At 41.6% G+C, this 17,016-nt stretch overlaps 2 protein-coding genes across 4 annotated transcripts in view; both read right to left on the bottom strand.

Annotated features, from left to right (window-relative positions):
• Positions 1–977, bottom strand: ccl36.1 (chemokine (C-C motif) ligand 36, duplicate 1). The gene is made up of 3 exons (XM_080051977.1): positions 824–977; positions 594–705; positions 1–454 (listed from the first exon to the last, which is right to left on the bottom strand). The coding sequence occupies exons 1-3, from the start codon at positions 891–893 to the stop codon at positions 361–363; spliced, it is 276 nt and encodes a 91-aa protein (XP_079908103.1). The 5' UTR covers positions 894–977; the 3' UTR covers positions 1–360.
• A 762-nt stretch (positions 978–1,739) lies between these two features.
• The window catches only part of tbc1d14 (TBC1 domain family, member 14), a 31,662-nt gene continuing 16,385 nt past the window's right edge, over positions 1,740–17,016 (bottom strand). For all 3 annotated transcript variants that reach the window (XM_080051902.1, XM_080051903.1, XM_080051904.1), the window contains 11 exons: positions 15,024–15,148; positions 14,179–14,261; positions 13,571–13,688; positions 11,107–11,213; positions 9,142–9,222; positions 8,920–9,008; positions 8,691–8,762; positions 7,137–7,265; positions 6,452–6,561; positions 5,370–5,628; positions 1,740–4,706 (listed from right to left, as the gene is read on the bottom strand). In XM_080051902.1, the coding sequence (XP_079908028.1) occupies positions 4,650–4,706; positions 5,370–5,628; positions 6,452–6,561; positions 7,137–7,265; positions 8,691–8,762; positions 8,920–9,008; positions 9,142–9,222; positions 11,107–11,213; positions 13,571–13,688; positions 14,179–14,261; positions 15,024–15,148 (1,230 nt within the window). In that variant the 3' untranslated portion in view covers positions 1,740–4,649. The remainder of the gene's footprint in view (positions 4,707–5,369; positions 5,629–6,451; positions 6,562–7,136; positions 7,266–8,690; positions 8,763–8,919; positions 9,009–9,141; positions 9,223–11,106; positions 11,214–13,570; positions 13,689–14,178; positions 14,262–15,023; positions 15,149–17,016) is intronic.

The raw sequence follows: 17,016 nt of genomic DNA on the forward strand, positions 1-17,016 counted from the left end.
TTTTTTTTATTTTTATGTAACAACATAGTCTTGTTATCGAAGACCAAACAAGAAACATTAAGACTTAATTGTTTTCTAGGAAACATGGCAATTTTGTATTTGTATGAGCTTAATACTGTCAAATATTGTGCACTACAAAGCATCCAAAATTAATGACAAAAAGAAGAAAAAAAACAAGCTTATCAATACCCTGATGCAGACTTAAAAATTAATCAATTTAAAAGGAAAAATCTTGAATTACTTAAAATAGAGTTGCACGTTAATATCAAAACCAGAGGCACATAGGAACATGCCATTCACAGTGTGTGAGCTGATAAGGCAAAAGACGCCGCTTGGTAAAAGGACGAGCAGGCAGCTGATCTAAAGGGTGTTCTCGTCCACACTTTTCATGATGTTCTCAACCCAGGACAGATTGGGGTCGGCACAGATGTCACGACCCTTTTTAGTGATCAGACTGAAAGGAGGGAACATGAAAATGATATTATAATTTTCCAAAAAATTGTATTTAAAAATAAATAAATAATAATATCCATGTACTCTATTTGATTAACACATACTTGTTATGCTTATTTAAGTTATTGTAAAGCACTTACATGACTGCAGGCTTCTGGCACCGCTCATCAGTCACCACATATGAGCTGACAAGGTTTTTGTTCAGTCTTCTCGGGTAGTATTTGAAGCAGCACTTGTCAGGACCAATGGCGTCTGAAGAAAAAAGGCCAAATATAGAAAAAGCAATATATCACTGTTCTTAATCAGAGTCTTAATGCCCTTCAAAAAAGAGCCGTTAGTTCCGTACCACAGAAGGTAAAAGTTATCTTACTGGTGCAGATGACTGAGGAGAACAGTGCAGCTCCCAGCAAGCACAGCAGAAGGATGTGACCGGTCCCCATGACGACTGGATATTCTCCTGGGTTGGGTTGATGATGGAGATTGATATCAAAGACAGTTCTTCACCTGCAGTAAAGAGACTCTAAAGCAAAAAGGTGGTGCGGTGCTATGCTTATCAAGAACAAAAAAAATTTAAAGGAAAAAGAAAAAAAAGGTGTCACATGAGTGGAAGAGGGAGGGCGGCTGTGGTCTTGGAGGGGGACTGAAGTTGCCTGTGACGGAAACTTTCCACTCTGGGTTTTTTTTTTTTTTTTTTTTAAAGGTTGAGCGGTAGGGCCTGTAGGTTGCAGAGGAAATGCAGTTGTGGTCAGACGTGAGATGCATCTCAAAGGATGACAGGGGGAAATACAACTTAAACCAATTTCTAAAGCCCAACACTTTGAAGTCGTTAAAGAAGAAAATTACACTCAAAAGAGGTATTGGTAAATGCTTTTATGCATTGGGGGTCCATTGTCGTTCGGTTTTTCACGGTGGACGCTACCTGGGCCAAATTAGTAGTCAAGTTTGTGGAGTTGAACAACACAGAACCTTGAATTTAGCTTTTATGCTAACATTGATCAAGGATTATTTAGGTAAATGAATTGACAGAAAATGTTATCAATAGACAGTATGTGAAAAATAGGCAGTCATATGCATCACAAATCACGATACATGGTTCACGGTATGATATATCACGATACTTTGCGATAAAATGCATAATGCAATACTCCACATAATTCACTGAAAATGTAACAACAGATCTGTGGTCTTTTTGCATTGCATTTTATTGATACATCAGCAGACAAATTGAGTCAAAACTATTTCATTCAAAACACAAGTTCAAATTCAAAGATGGCAATTGGAGGCAACTACCGGTACTGTGTCATCTTCCATTGCAGAGGTTATAGTTCACAACCTGCTTAAAACGTTTTTTAGGTTTCTTTTTTCTTTTCTTTTTACAATATAGATAGATTTCCTGAAAAGAAATATCACAATAAATTTAGCACAGCACACATATGCACATGGCATGGGGACTATAAATATAATCTGTTCCATGTTATTTACATAAATGTAAAAGACAAAGACAAAGTGAACTGGTCCTGGTTGTATATGTACAGGTCTTTATTTTAATAAAACCATTGTTTATATACATTTCAAGTGAGATACAGCTGCATGGTAACCCCCTGCTGTCTCCATGTATGTCTATCAGTCCACTACAGTACACGGGTCTCTGGAAGAAAAAAAAAAAAAAAACTAACCGAACAGAACCAAAAACATGACAGATATCCAGCAAATCAAACACATCATTAAGCAATATATGAAACTTTTTAAATCCAATTTAGTTTGAGTCACCACTGTGGATTCTATAGTATGAGTTTTGCAACTGCAGGGGCTGCAAGCAGGTAGTGTTGTTGGAGCCGGTAGGGTCAATTCATAACCAGACCAGAGTTGAATGGTAGTCAACAAATCTCATTCTGGAAATGCCACATAACCACACACACACACACACACACACACACAAAACAAACACACAGCAGCTGGTATTTTCAGCTGGTGACTACATAACACAAAGAAAGAACAACCTACAAATAAAAGGATGGAAAACAGACAACCCGTGTGAGGACCTAAAGTGATGATGCGAGGCACAACTCAGAGAAGGCTTACATGAACGTGCAAAAAGCTTTATTGCAGTCCTGCGGTGTGTCACCACACTGGGGGAGGGAGTGCAAAAAAATACAGCCACGAAGCGGCCGAGGTGACGATTTAGAAATGAAAAGGTGCTTCCTGTTTTTTAACACCCAGAACATGTCTTATACTTCAGCTATGGTCCGGGTACACCTATATTTCGTGGGGACGCTTATATTGCAGGGCACAAAAGGAATTCAACTTCCATCACACACGCAAAATCAGTAGCAATACCACGAGTGGCCGAAGCAGCTTCACAACCAATAACAGGACAGTTACTGGCAGAGACATCAACGGCCAATGAGATTTCTCAACTGCTCTTTCAGTTGACGAACAGGGTCTGTGCAAAACGGGCAAAAAAAAAACACATTTAAAAGGTTGCATTCTTGTATCAGACAGTAAGATGGTGCTTCACTTGTGTCCATTATGATTATCAAGAAATGCAGACGAAGTTAACTCGTCGTAACAGCGGTGACGTGCACTCCAGGTCAGGGCCAAGCGACACATTAACCACAGTGTGAATGCAGCGTGTCAAAACCGACAACCTCAGGAGCAAAGGCCTAGAAGGTGACAGAAAGTGATCCGTAACCCTATATCACTTTGGAATGATAAATGAAAACATACCAGCTGACATTTTCTGGTTTCCCTACAGGTTTTGATTGGTTTGTGTTGGATTAGGGTCTGCGAATAACAACCAGACAATGTCCTCAAATAATTGCTTGTTTTGTTTGACCAGCCTTCACCAACTATCAGTACTTACTATCACAGAAGAAGGAAAGCAGTATCAGAGCTGAGGGTTTCAAACGTTGAGGTTTCTGCCAACAGTTAGTTCAGCACACTTCTAGGTAGCAAGTCGCAAAAAATGAACTCCACATTGACAACATAGGAAGAAGCCTAGCATCGTTGAGGTGTCGTGTGTAGCTTTGTCGATGTCGTACAAAATCAGATGTGACCCGCCTCCTATTGGACAAACATCATTACCCGTCAGGTATCCTCACTCTAGTCACAACCTCAAATCTACGCTTGCGTGTTGTTTAAAATCAAGTATGCATGTGCTCCGACAAGTTTGATAATAAATAAATAAATATAAAATTATTAAGACGTCACACTCACATCAAGACATCGGGAGGCAAAACAACACAGAGCTGAAATGAACCTCAAATCATATCGAGGGCGAGGGGAAGTCCATTCGTGTCCAACAGCAACACATTACCTCATGATTTACTCAATTTCATCCACATAAATATACTGCAAAACGCATTTTACAGGCAGCTTATAGCCTCTCTTTTTTAGAGGGTGATAACATTTCATCAAATGTAACAATGAGGTGCTCTCAGAGAGACACTATATATTTGTCTTCAGGTGTTTGGAGACAGACAGTGTGAAGGTTATGTGCACCGAACTGAACTCTCTTCAGTGCCCGAGAGATGATGTCATGGAATGCGTTGGGAAATTCATCTGTGCAGAGTGCAAAACATTAGAACTTAAAAAAAAGCACACCGACATGACGGAATGACAGAAGTTTGAGAAGCAGAAAACAAATGGAGACAGATGGAGAGAGACGAGCCGAGGTTCCACTTCTGGATATGTCATCTTAAAGTTGACTTTCCCTTCATACCGTACACTTTTGATTGCATCATCAAAAGAGCCACATTTAAAGAAAAAAAGACGGGTGGAACTGTAGCTAGAAAGAGTGTCGACAGCAGAGAATTCTAATGTGAGTGGAGGGTTAGCAGTAACTGGCGTCTCTGTGGTTTTCTCTAGTCGGTGGAGACCTTTGTGTGTGTGTGTGTGTGTGTGTGTGTGTGTGTGTGTGTGTGTGTGTGTGTGTGTGTGTGTGTGTTACATTCTTCAGCGTTCGCCAGCAACACTTTCCAGTCCACTGCTGGGATGGTGGGAGATAAATAAGGCCTCGGAGTTCCTTTTCCTCAGCCCTCCCTGGTCACTGACAGTCAGAGCCCTCTCAAAGGACCTGAGTAGAGTGACACGGGTCTAGATAAGAGTTCAGGAGGTCTGGAGACTAATGTCTTTTCTGAGGTCCTTCCGGCCTGCTAAGCCTGGAGTCAATACATCGGTGTTCCTCTGATCTCAGATCAGCGCTTCAGCACCGGGCTGCCTCGCTCTGGGTCTTTCTGTAACGTCTGCAGCACCTGAGGACAGAGAGGGGAAAAGAATATATTTTTTTTAAGAAAGAGAGCCAACTTTAGATGGGCATTTGAAAAAAGGTCCTTGATCGATCATCTAGAAAATAAAAAATAAACTATTTAATTTTTTTTTTGTAGTATATTAAACCTGGTAAAGGACGTTACTTCATCCCAAATAATCACCCCGATGAAGACGCATAGGCGTTAACGTTAGCCGCTAATGTTACTATGACAAGCAGCTACAATGTTCCCGGTGCCTTATTCTGGAGGCACCTGGAACCAAACGTAAGACTAAAATATGTTTGTTATTAACAAAACTGTGGGCCCTGCTTCTGTAAACAAAAATGGCGAAACATTAACTAACTTCAAACTGTTTCCTGTTGTTTAATCAGTTATGAGAATATACTTTAGAAAATGTTCACTTCTCCGACACACTCAAAGTGACATAGTGCACCTTTAACAACCAATTGTCTATCAATTGTCAATTAATCAAGCTCATTCCTAGCACTAAACCAAAAATCGTTAGGTATTGTGTCGGTATGCATACATTATATTATTTTTTATGTCTGTTGTTTTTTCTTCATTTGTCAAAAATGGAAAACTGCATAAACAAATTGTTCGGATTTTTTTTTTTTTTTAACAGGTAGAAATCTGCTCGTGGGCCCCTACCTGCGGCCACTTCCCGTTGCGGCTGTTCATGTGCGTGGCGGCGATGTGTTGGAAGAGCTGCTCGGGGGGCAGGTCCTCGGGCAGCCGCGTGAGGAACTGGGCCATGTGGATGAAGTCCATGCAGGTCAGCACGCCCTGGTAGAGCCGCAGCAGACCCAGCGCCGTGCGGAACAGGAACTCCTCGCTGTCCCGGCAGAAGACGTCCCACACGCGACACGCCAGGTCCAACGGCAGAGACTTACTGTACAGAGTGAAGATCCTGGGGGAGGGAGGGGATAAATACGGGAATTTAGAATGGTACAGGAATTCCACTTAAAACAACTGAGTTGTTTTTGTTTACGCCATTCGGAATGAAAGCCTTTCAAATAATTGATTCGATACATTTGAATACCAACTATGGCCTTAAGTTTTTAGATGAGTAAATTCAAAGCTTAGTAAGACTTTTAAGAATCCGCGGGGACCCTGGATTCACAAATCAAAGCACATGCATTTCTGATTGTTCACCCAGCAGTAACAGAGCAACATAAGCCTTTATTTGGGTTTTATGTGTACAGTAGATGGAAATACAATTGGAAAAAGCCTCTTTAAGATCTACAGTATATTTACAGCAACATGGTCAATCCTATCAAGTTGTCTAAGTTAATGTGATATCATATTTAAGTGGAACGGTTGTGTCATTATTTACAATACCCACTCACCCCTAAATGATAGAAAGTTATACTACTGACACCTGTACGCTGGGTGTAGGTGATAAACAGAAATGTGGACCACTGACACAGACCCTTGCCCACACTAAGAGCACGTCCTGTTTTCTCAGAAAAACACACTAGATACTGAAAGTGTGACAGGCCCAAAGCGTGGTGTGTGACATTACGACATACAACACGTTCCTAAACAGGTGGAAAACAAAGTGTACTATTTTGACTTCATACATAGTTCCTGTAGAGGCAGTAGTGGGAGTTATTTAGGTGTATTAACATGGTAGTTTAAAATAAGTAAGTAATATAAAACAAAGGGAATTACATGTAAGGTTTTTGGAGAAAGAAACAACACAGAACAAAACAAAAAAGGCAGACACTCACCAGTCGATTAAATAAATATCGGGGGTCAAGTTGTTTTGCTTGAAATGTGCAAAGAGCTTTGGTAGGTTTTCCTCGAAGAACACTTCAAATGCTGAGAAGTAAGTCAACATCTGTGGAGAGAGGAGAAGGTGGTCTTTCTTATAGAGGAGCGTACACACACACACACACACACACACACAGAGAGAAACCAAACCAGTGTTTTAATCAGCAGGGCCAGTGAGTCAGAAATGGACCAGGGATTTCAGCAGCGTCAACATTTCAGAGAAATACAAAATACAGCTGTTACCGTTTGTTGATCCACAGTTTCCTGAGTCTGCTACCATTTTAAACTAAGTGTCTTTGGCGTATGGAGTGATGGTTGAACAAAACAAGACACTGGAAAACATCCCCTTAGCCTCTTAATAATGTGCAATAATAGAATGAAACCCTTTGTGTACCATTTAGATGTTCTAATGATTTCTCTGAAGGGTCATATTGTATCATACTGTAAGGGTTGATGTATGCTTGGTTTGGATGAAAAGATGGAAATATATTTTGTTCACAATTGACTGAGATCCAGTAGGGTAGAAACCTTGCCTTAATTCAGTCCAATATAAGTGTATGTGTGTGTGTGTGTGTGTGTGTGTGTGTGTGTGTGTGTGTGTGTGTGTGTGTGTGAGAGTGTGTGTGTACACTGTGTACTGACAAGGCTGTGGTCGACTCTGAAGAAGGCCATCTGACAGGGCTTGTTGAGCAGGTTGGCGAAAGCTATGAAGGCGTCGGCTGTGTCCATGTTCAGAATCAGCACTGCTGCGATGAACGACATCCCCTGCACCTGAACACACACACACACATGAATACTTTACTTTGGTGTCTGAAAGTGAGTGCTGAGGAAGACAGAAGCGGACAGTTAACATCTGCTGAGGGTGAACTGACACGCTTGCTGATTCTAAGCGCTTTATTTAATCCAATTTCAAACTGTAATCTAAATAGCTCAGGCTTCAGGCTGGATATTTCATCTGGAAAGAAATGAGATGCTGACTCAGACATGATGCGAAGAACCAAACTATAAAAAAAACCTGCACACAGAGGTAAATGTATTGTGTGTCTGTGTGTGTGTGTGTGTGTGTGTGTGTGTGTGTGTGTGTGTGTGTGTGTGTTGTGTGCGCGCGCCAATGGGTTGGGGTCAGTGCAGGATGTAGCAGTCATTTCTACCAAAGGGCTGCGGTGAGGAGCAGCAAAGCAAACCACAGCATCTACTTTGCACCATGTGGTTCTGATGTGTTACAGAAGTGCAAACATGAGTTCAATGTAAGAACACAGCAGGATGCTAACAACAGCAGCAAACAGTTTCAATGTCACATACAGTATATATTTAGTCAATCTTATTGGAGCCAATAGCAGGCTGGGCAGAGGGAAAAGGTGTTGTGGTTTGCTGACTGGGAAGTTACACCTACACACTGCAGACATGCCCTGCCCAAAACCAGTGGGCGCAGGTTTGAGGGAATGTTATGACATGTGCTGCAGTGGAGATAGAGACATTCACACTAGTAAAAAAATCCCTGTTTGTGTATGTGTGTTAGTCAAAGTTGTTGGCATCGTGCCTAGCTCAGTTTTTAGACAGTCTTTAGAATTAGCTCAAATTTTAACCTCTGCTTTAAGGAAGTAATAGTTAATAATTACTGATGGCTTAACTTTTTTTTTTGTATTTTGCATTTCTTCTAATGAACATTTATGTAATCTGACAAGAGACAATATTATAGAACCAAATAATAATATTGATATTGTCCGTAATGCACTTTATAACGTTTATCGTTTAAAACGATGCCGATGCCGATGCCTAGTATGCAGTTAAATCTGTCTTTCCGTCAGCCAGTAAACTTTGGTTATTTAAGATCATTATAGACTATGTGGGAGATCCAACCTGTGCCCTGTCATTTTGAACCTTTATAAAGCCTTTAAACCTTTATGTAAGTTGTGTTCTACTCATATACAACAGTCCTGTACTCTACTGTAAGACACTTAATCCTGTTTACTAATGAGCCATACTTTATGTTTTGTGTGAACATACCACATGTAAAGAGACAGACGTCACACATGCATGCACATAAAGAAATACTAAGTGCTGATACCTAATGACCTGCGTTCAACTGGAAAAACATGTGAGGCAGGAGACTGTGGGTAATAAAGAATAAATGTGCTGAAGTATAACAACAGGATGTAATGCTTTGTTTGGTGTGTATGTGTGTGTGTGACTTACATAGCCGACGTCTGGCCGGTAACAAGTGTACGCTCCCAGAATGCTGTGCAGCACATCGTGATACGGCCCGCCCTGTTGACGAACAAAGAAATGTCTCAAGACAACGGAACAAACAGGCCAAGGATACACCAGAAGTTCAAGTCTTGGATTAACTTAGACACAGAAATACCAGAGGGACTCAAAACCTGTTTGTACAGTTTGAAACAAACACATGGATTCTCTCACTGACCTGCTGGAAGATGCACAAGTGTGGGAAGGTTCTTGAGATGTCCAGCTTGATCAGCTCCAGACTCGACTCTCGATCTGACGAACCGGCATCTAAAAGACATGGCAAAACATTAAAGTACTAACTAAATACATACACAGTCTAGCTTCCATTCAGACCTCCCGGTACTTTATTTGTGTAGCGAATCGACAACATTATAGTAACTTTCTCCTGGTGTCTCTCTACCTTCAATCTCGACCTCTGGGGAAGGTGTTGCCGTGCTCCTCCACTTCTCTTTGGCTCGGGACAGACAGATGTTATACAGCTCTGCAGGGACACATAACAGCACCACAGCACACGGTCAATACACAACAGCATAAAAGCACAGTTAATACGAGAGAAGGGCAGGGAGACAGAGGCACAGAATGGAGAAAATCCGGTCAGGTGATGAAAAAGGATGCGGCTCTGGCTAAATACTAAAGGTGATTGTAGGAAACAGACCTCCCTGTATCTTCAGGCTGCAGTGACCTGTGTCTGCCCCCTACTGATGAGATGCTGGATTGACAGGATGAGCTTTCTGAGACGTGACATGGATTCCTGATGTGGTACAGTAACCAACACCAGCAGATTAACTACTACTACAGGCCAGGACACAGTGAGTTGAGAACTGCAGTCTAATGTGGAGGTGCACTGTAGGGATAACAGAGAATTCCTATAGATAGCTTAACGTGCACTGTATATATAATGATTATTAATAGCTTTTCAGGCTTTTTCTTATGGCCCGACATTGGGATTCAGTAGGACCTTCATTAGGTCATATTGAGGGAATCAGGGGGGTTCAAATAGATTTTCATAGTTATTTTCCTTTATTATTATTTTGATTTTCCATTCATTATTCTATTTATAGGATAATCATGCTTTAAGTTTTGAAACTGCCGTACATTTCCAATTATTTGTCTCACACCAGTTCTGTTTCACATTGACACTATGAAAGGACACAAGTCAGTGGTTTGGCAAGACGTGCGCTGGATGAAGAGTCTATAAAGTGTGCCTTTCTATTTGCTAAATCAAAAAATCAGTTGTGAATTGAAATTGACTCTGAAATATTCTTAGAATATTGGAATCAAATTGAATGGTGGCATTCCAAGTGATGTTTACTCCTTTTATTGTACATCTGTCCCTGAAAGTAGCAAAAAGAGTCCTAATCAAGAATGACCACCTCTCATTAGCAGTAGTATTAGTAGTAGTGGAAGTGGTAATGGCAGTAATGCAGCACACAATTAGAAACCTCAGGACAACCAGAATTAGCAGATATAGCAATGGTCTAAATACAAGAAGCATTAGCAAAAGAAATAAAAACTATTTGTATTAAATGAAGGAACACTGTCACTGAGCTACTACCTATGAAAGGACAGAAAGCTTTGAAAGGATACTCAGCTTTGTCTGTGTGTTCGGTGTGTGCACGTGTGCGTGTGTGTGAAAGAAAGAGATAACACACAGGACTGTGCTTCGGCTTAAAGCCTGAGTAATACAAAGCAGAGTGGGTCGGCTCAGCAGTCATGCTTATCTGTAAGTAGCCCTGAGGGTGCTGGGCCATTTGAAGTTGTTACTCCCAGTCCCTTAGCAAGTGGAGAATGAATTTGCTGTGTGTGTGTGTGTGTGTGTAAAGTAATCTGTATACAGACTGGAGAACTAATTGAAATGCCACTCGTTCCCTGTTAATACTGGCGGAATCACTGGCGCGTGCTCCTTAATGGACACTCTCTTCATTCCTTTATCTATCTCACTGCCACTTATTCAATTACAAAAACACTGAGGCAAATCGCTACGCACATGTGTGAGTGAGTGTGTGTTAACAGTAAGTGTGTATGTAGACTGTACTATACTGTTTAATGCACCAAAAGGCCATACTACTTGACTATGAACAGCATCAGCCAGGTAACATTGTAAACCAGGTTGAGTATAGTTATTGCAATGAATGTTGCCTAAGTAACAGTTTTAAAAAACACACACACACACACACACACACACACACACACACACACACACACACACACACACACACACACACACACACACACACACACACACACACACACACACACACACACACACACACACACACACACACACACACACACACACACACACACACACACACACACACACACACACACACACACACACAAATCCCTGCTCACTGGTGCGTACCATGTGTGATGTTGAGGTCATTGCCCACAGCCAGGCTCCACACTTTGCCTCTGACACTGGGCGGGATGCCCTGCCACCATAGGTCTCTCACCCGTCTAGATGTACACCTGCAAGAGGGATGCATGCAGAATGGAAGTTGAACACAACACAAGATGCTTCAGAATTATGTTTCAATGGAGGAAAAATATGACTTATCGATCCAAGCCACAAGATGGCAGTCATGTCTTCAACTGCTACACGCTCTCCCCGCATTCCAATCAGATTCCAATGCCAAATACTTCCTTAGTATTTAGTATGGCAGAGAAAAGATTTAGGGTGTCCCAATTCATGATGTCAAATTTAGTATGCTAAAAAAGTACATGTCCTAGTTGATGTCTGCATCTGGTCGTATTTTTACAGTAATTGTTTGATTGAAAACATTGATTGTTTTAATTAGTGTTGGAACCAGCATGCTTTTTGGCTGTTCTAACACACTATCCTTTGCCCAGTGAAAGTGATGTAGCGTCGACCGAGCCACCGTGAGAGAACAACCAGCAATGTGACAAACATACCAATCAAAATCAAGGTGCAATGTTACGATGAAATATGCAAGTATAAGTATGTCCCAATTGTTGATTGATTGATTGATTAAACTTTATTTCAGACATATCAAAAAAAAAAGAAAAACTAAAAGCATGAAAACACAACACAAAGAATATGTTCAAATGATTTCACAAATAAAAATAAACAAAATAAACAAAAAATAAACATAACATTGAATTGATATGCCTGAAAAGGAGTAGGAAGAAGTATAAACTTATTTAATCCTACCCCTTTTCCACAGCTCAATAACTTTATAATAATTTTTTATATATATATATATTTTTTTATATTTATACAATCCATATATCCATATATACTCGACGCCATTGCAAATGAGGGACACCCCTGAATTGGTCTCCCGATTGTATGCATACTGCATGCAAAATACATACTATTTATTGACAGCTGCAGTATGTAGAAATGTAAAAAGAAAAGAGTATGTGATTTGGAACACTGGGACAGACTCTACATTAAGTGCAGGAAAATTTCCTTTCAAGTTTAACTAGCATCTTAAACTCCCTGCTTATGTTTGCTTTATTTTCACAATGCTGTGGCAATCAATGCAACACCACCCAATTTCTCCCCATATGTGAAACTAGTACTTATCTTAGTCTCAGTTGTCACACCTGTAGGAGTGGCCAAACTTTGGAATATTACATCATTCTAAAGAAGTATGACTGTGTGCTGCTACAACAGAGGCACTGCCATTGACATCAATTCAAATCCACACACTGGAATGATTGTGTGATAGTTCTGCCTGTAAAACAGGTTGTGTTTTGTTGATCCAATAATTGAGTAATTATGTCTGCATGAGAGCCGTTTGTATTTTCTCCCTGCAGTGCTGATCTACACTATTGCTCAGTATCGGCTTGTATTAATATGGTGCTTACTATCAGGTCACAATAAATGCAACAATTAGTGTTCCCTCGTGTAGGTTGCGGTAAGCATTGTACACATACAACTTAATGGATGACTGAGATGTATACTGATGGTATAACATATTTTATGCCCATTGCATAGTCACATAAAATAGTGCCATCAGGGTGATAACATCCAGATTTTATAGTGCTGGTCATAAATTCAACAGCATAAATGCAAGCATAATGGCAAGCATCAGATGTTTTGCAATGGGTAATTGAGATAATGAAGATTTTATGTGATATGGATTTTTATTTGAATGTGGTATGGTCCCTGGTGAGCCTCTTATATGCAACGAAAACAGAGGTGTGACTTAGCAAACATGACGTAATGGGAAAGGAATTAAATATTTAAAACAATACTTTCTCCTGTGATTTACAATGGATTTCTGATAATAGTGCTGACTCAGTGAGGCCAACTGACTGTATCTAATCTGAAACGAGGAGCCTCCCAAAGGAAGCTGGCCCTGGTTCACACTACAATGAGGACGATAACAGAACTGCCAGTTTAAAAAGAGACTTCCCCTATAAAATCATATACTTGTTGTTTGAATAATGTCACTGTCCAAAGGTCTGACCAGTGTTTGAGTTGGGAAATTCATGCTCTGTACAAAGAAGTTACATTTACAAAAAAAAAACTTGGTACATCAGTATTAAAGCTGGGGTGGAGGATTTGGGGAGAAAATGGCAGTTGGGATAGAGATTCAAATTCAAATACCTCAACCGCTACACTTGTTCTCTTTGGTCCCTCCCCTATGGTCCCTCCCTGTCACGCTCTAGTCTACACCAACAAAGTCTTGCCAAAGTGAATGGACAGTCCCAACAGACGATAAGAACAGAGAATCGGAGCCTCGCTCTGATTGGTATAGTGTAAGTGTATAGGGTAAGTGTATAGCTCATGTTAACTTTGACCAATCAGAAATCATATACCCCAGCTTTAACTCTTAGTTTTTGCATGCACTCACATGGTACTCCAGTTAGGTAAGATCTCCTGGTTCCAGGTCTGGGCGGCCGTACCGATGCTCTCCTCCAGCTTACAGCGATCCTCCAGCTGCTTCCTTCTCTTCTGAGCATCCTTCAACTCTACAGAGTGGAGACAGGTGTTAGATGTACAGGGAAACAGGCTCAGTGTAGTATAGGGCTTAGCCTTTGAGCAAGGTGGAGGAAAATATAAAGTGCAAATATGTCAGCTATCCAGCTTTAAAGACCCAAGGGAGTTCTTGTTAGTGGTTGTTGTGGAGACTTTTTAATAACTTTGTAATGCCACTTAGAATGACATTTCAATGGCAGGCCATACTGGCAAAATTAGGAATGATATTATGGAAATTATCTGAAGTGTGTGTATACTCTTAATAACAAAATCCAAAAGGTGCTTATGTGTCACATAACGACTCCTCTCCAAGTGGCAATCAAAATTGAAGACATTTGCAAAAGAAGTTCAATACTTTTAATCGAAATGTAATAGTTTTAAAGCCTTATTTTAAGAATATTAAATCAAATGCTTTTAAGACTTCCATGTTACCCTGGGAGCAGATAGTAAGGGAAGATCGATGCCTTTGTCACACGGCCTCACCTCTCTTCTTGGCCTGGGCCACCATCTCTTCATACTGCTGTCGGTGTTTCTGCGCCTCCTCGGCTGGCTTGGCGGGCAGATTACTGGAACGTCAATGCAGAGGAATGGGTTAGCGACGGTTAGCTTCCCTGAGCTGCACTTGCATTATTCATGTTGAGCGAGCTTGAGTGGTATAGAGAGAGAGAGAGAGAGAGCAAAACTGCTTAGGAGGCAGGAAATGGGAAGGAGCCCTTGCCTGAAAATCTCATTTTACTAAGCCAATAACACTGAAACCTGTGAACCATTTCTACATTGACCAGTAGGGGGAGGCAGTGATGAAAGGAGAGACATGGGAGGTTGCATGACGCAGTAGACCTGAGTAGCAGCTGCACTCACAGTTTTGCCAGTCATGGTGGGGGAAAGAACTTCCTCGTGTTGACACAGGAAATCTGACCAAATCACACTATTGTTGTTATTGCTGATTATCTCACCACTGGATGAGAGTAAAGGGCGCAGTTTGTATTTGTCTGTCTGCAAGTTAACTAAATGTTAGAAAAAAATTAAATAAATACAAAAAACAGGGTAATGGAGCCGGGCCAAGGGAGAGGGCCATTAAATTTTCAGCAGCACTTCTCTTTCAGCGCTGGAACAATGCCGAGTGGAGTCTAATGACGCGGCACAGGAAGGAAAGAGGGGAGGAAGACGGAGATAGAGAAGAAAAACAGAAAAGGTTTTTACTGTCTGATAAGAAAAACTCCACTGGCAGTGAGGGGGGAACGGGCCAAACAACAAAAATATGGTAGAGAGAGTGTGTGTGTGTGTGTGTGTGTGTGTGTGTGTGTGTGTGTGTGTGTGTGTTTACATACGCAGGCCGGTCCTCCAGTATAAGTGCGGTGGTGGACAGCGGCTCAAAGTCCAGGTTTTTCCTCACACTGCGCCTGGGAGACGTCGGGTTGCCAGGTCCAGCTCTGCCACTCTTCGTTTCATATTCCTGTCAGACAGAAAGAAAAAGAGCTACATTTTAGACACAGGAACTACCCGTGGAGTTTCAATTACAACGGGATGCTACAGGGAGATCCGCTTGATATTGGGGGCAGTTTCATTTGGGCTTTATTTACTTTCACTTTGCTGCTGCTGGCAACATGATTTGCATACACACAGAGAATATACTGGGGATAAGGGATCTATGTGTGTGTGTACATAGAAACACAGAGAAATGTCCTCCTGACCACCTTGTGACAATGCTCTTATGACCTTTAAGCATTTGTCAGCTGGTGTCTAATGAGTGTGCTCCACCACTGGTAGCGTGATAGAAAAGAGGAGGAGGCCATGTGACCTCCAGTGTGTTACAGCTAAGGCCTCAGAGCAGTTTAACAAAAGGATAACTATCAGCTGACTTGCAGGCTGTATATATATACGCGCGCGTGTGTGTGTTTTAGGGAGACGACAGTTCAAGGAAGACCTCTGGAGGAAACCATTAGAAGATACCACATTGTCTAACTAGTTCATTAGGGCGCCGCTGTAAATAGGGCACGTGTAATTTGAGCTCGCATGTTACACACACACACACACACACACACACACACACACACACACACACACACACACACACACACACACACACACACACACACACACACACACACACACACACACACACACACACACACACACACACACACACACACACACACACACACACACACACACACACACACACACACACACGCACACACGCACGCAGCTGGTGAATAATGCAGACCGAGGACTGCAGGCTTAATACAGCGCTGCCACGGTGACATTCACATTGATCAGCACAGGCCATAATACAGACGGGAAAATCTATTCCAGCTGTAAGGGTGTGTGCGAGCGCACGCATGAGTCTTAATAACCTGTGTGTGTACCACAGCCGCCTCTTCATTGGCCCACAGGGGAAAATAAAAAGGTAATTCAATCAGATTGAATTTTGGCTGGAGGACAAAGGCAGGACATTGCATACAAACAGTCAGAGGAGAGACATAAAAACACGTAAAGCCACCGTGAATGAATGATAATAGCCAAAACATTATTCATAGGTCAGACATTTTTACACATTTTTACACAGTCTGGAAGCTGGGGGGACACAGCTAGTCTAGCTCTGTCCAAAGGTACAAACAAGACTTCAAGTGTAACCTCTGCAGCTCTCTAAACCATATTTCAAAGTTATAGCAGGGGTATTATCTTCAGTGAACATAGCGGGATAGATGGTTATGTGCAAATGGATGAAAAGAAAAAGAAATAAGAGGTGAGAGGAGGAGACAGATGATGATGAGTAGAATGCCTAAAAGGTCCCTTGAGGATGATTGTACATTAAAGAAGTGAAGTCGAGGCGGAGGACGACCAAATGAAAAAAGACAGTTAAAGGCGGAGTCCGTGATTCTGGAGAATGGGTATGTCAACAAAGTTTATGTAAACAAAAGGACCCACCGTAGCGTGAAACATGGCCGTTTACAGAGCCTAGGCTGTGTTTTATTGTAACACCAGATGGTTTTTTTTAAGCACAAACAAATATGCGGATAGGTAACGGATCATGAGGAGATGTATTCACTGATTTTTGAAGAAAAAGGTGATGTTGACAACGGCCATAGTCCGGAATAGCCGACTGCACCTTTAAGGTTGCTAATGGAGATGAGTCACTGGATAAGACTGGAGTTGCATCTGCTCTGTGTCCGTCAGTGCAGCCCTCTCTCTTGACCCTTCTGTGACTGCAGGTCTGGTCACACTCACTCACAATCACCCCCCGGGCTGGAGCATAGGGGGGGGGGGGGGGGGACGTCAGAGCTTGAAGCCTTTTTTTACGGATGTGAATTTTTCCAATTA

Source organism: Ammodytes marinus (assembly GCF_949987685.1).
Source record: "Ammodytes marinus genome assembly, chromosome: 23".
Lineage (NCBI taxonomy): Eukaryota > Metazoa > Chordata > Actinopteri > Uranoscopiformes > Ammodytidae > Ammodytes > Ammodytes marinus.

Coding starts and splice junctions, on each gene's coding strand:
- ccl36.1 (XM_080051977.1), bottom strand. CDS start 893: ATGGGGACCGGTCACATCCTTCTGCTGTGCTTGCTGGGAGCTGCACTG. Junction 706..823: donor CTCCTCAGTCATCTGCACCA/GTAAGATAACTT, acceptor TTTTTTCTTCAG/ACGCCATTGGTCCTGACAAG. Junction 455..593: donor TGCCAGAAGCCTGCAGTCAT/GTAAGTGCTTTA, acceptor CCCTCCTTTCAG/TCTGATCACTAAAAAGGGTC.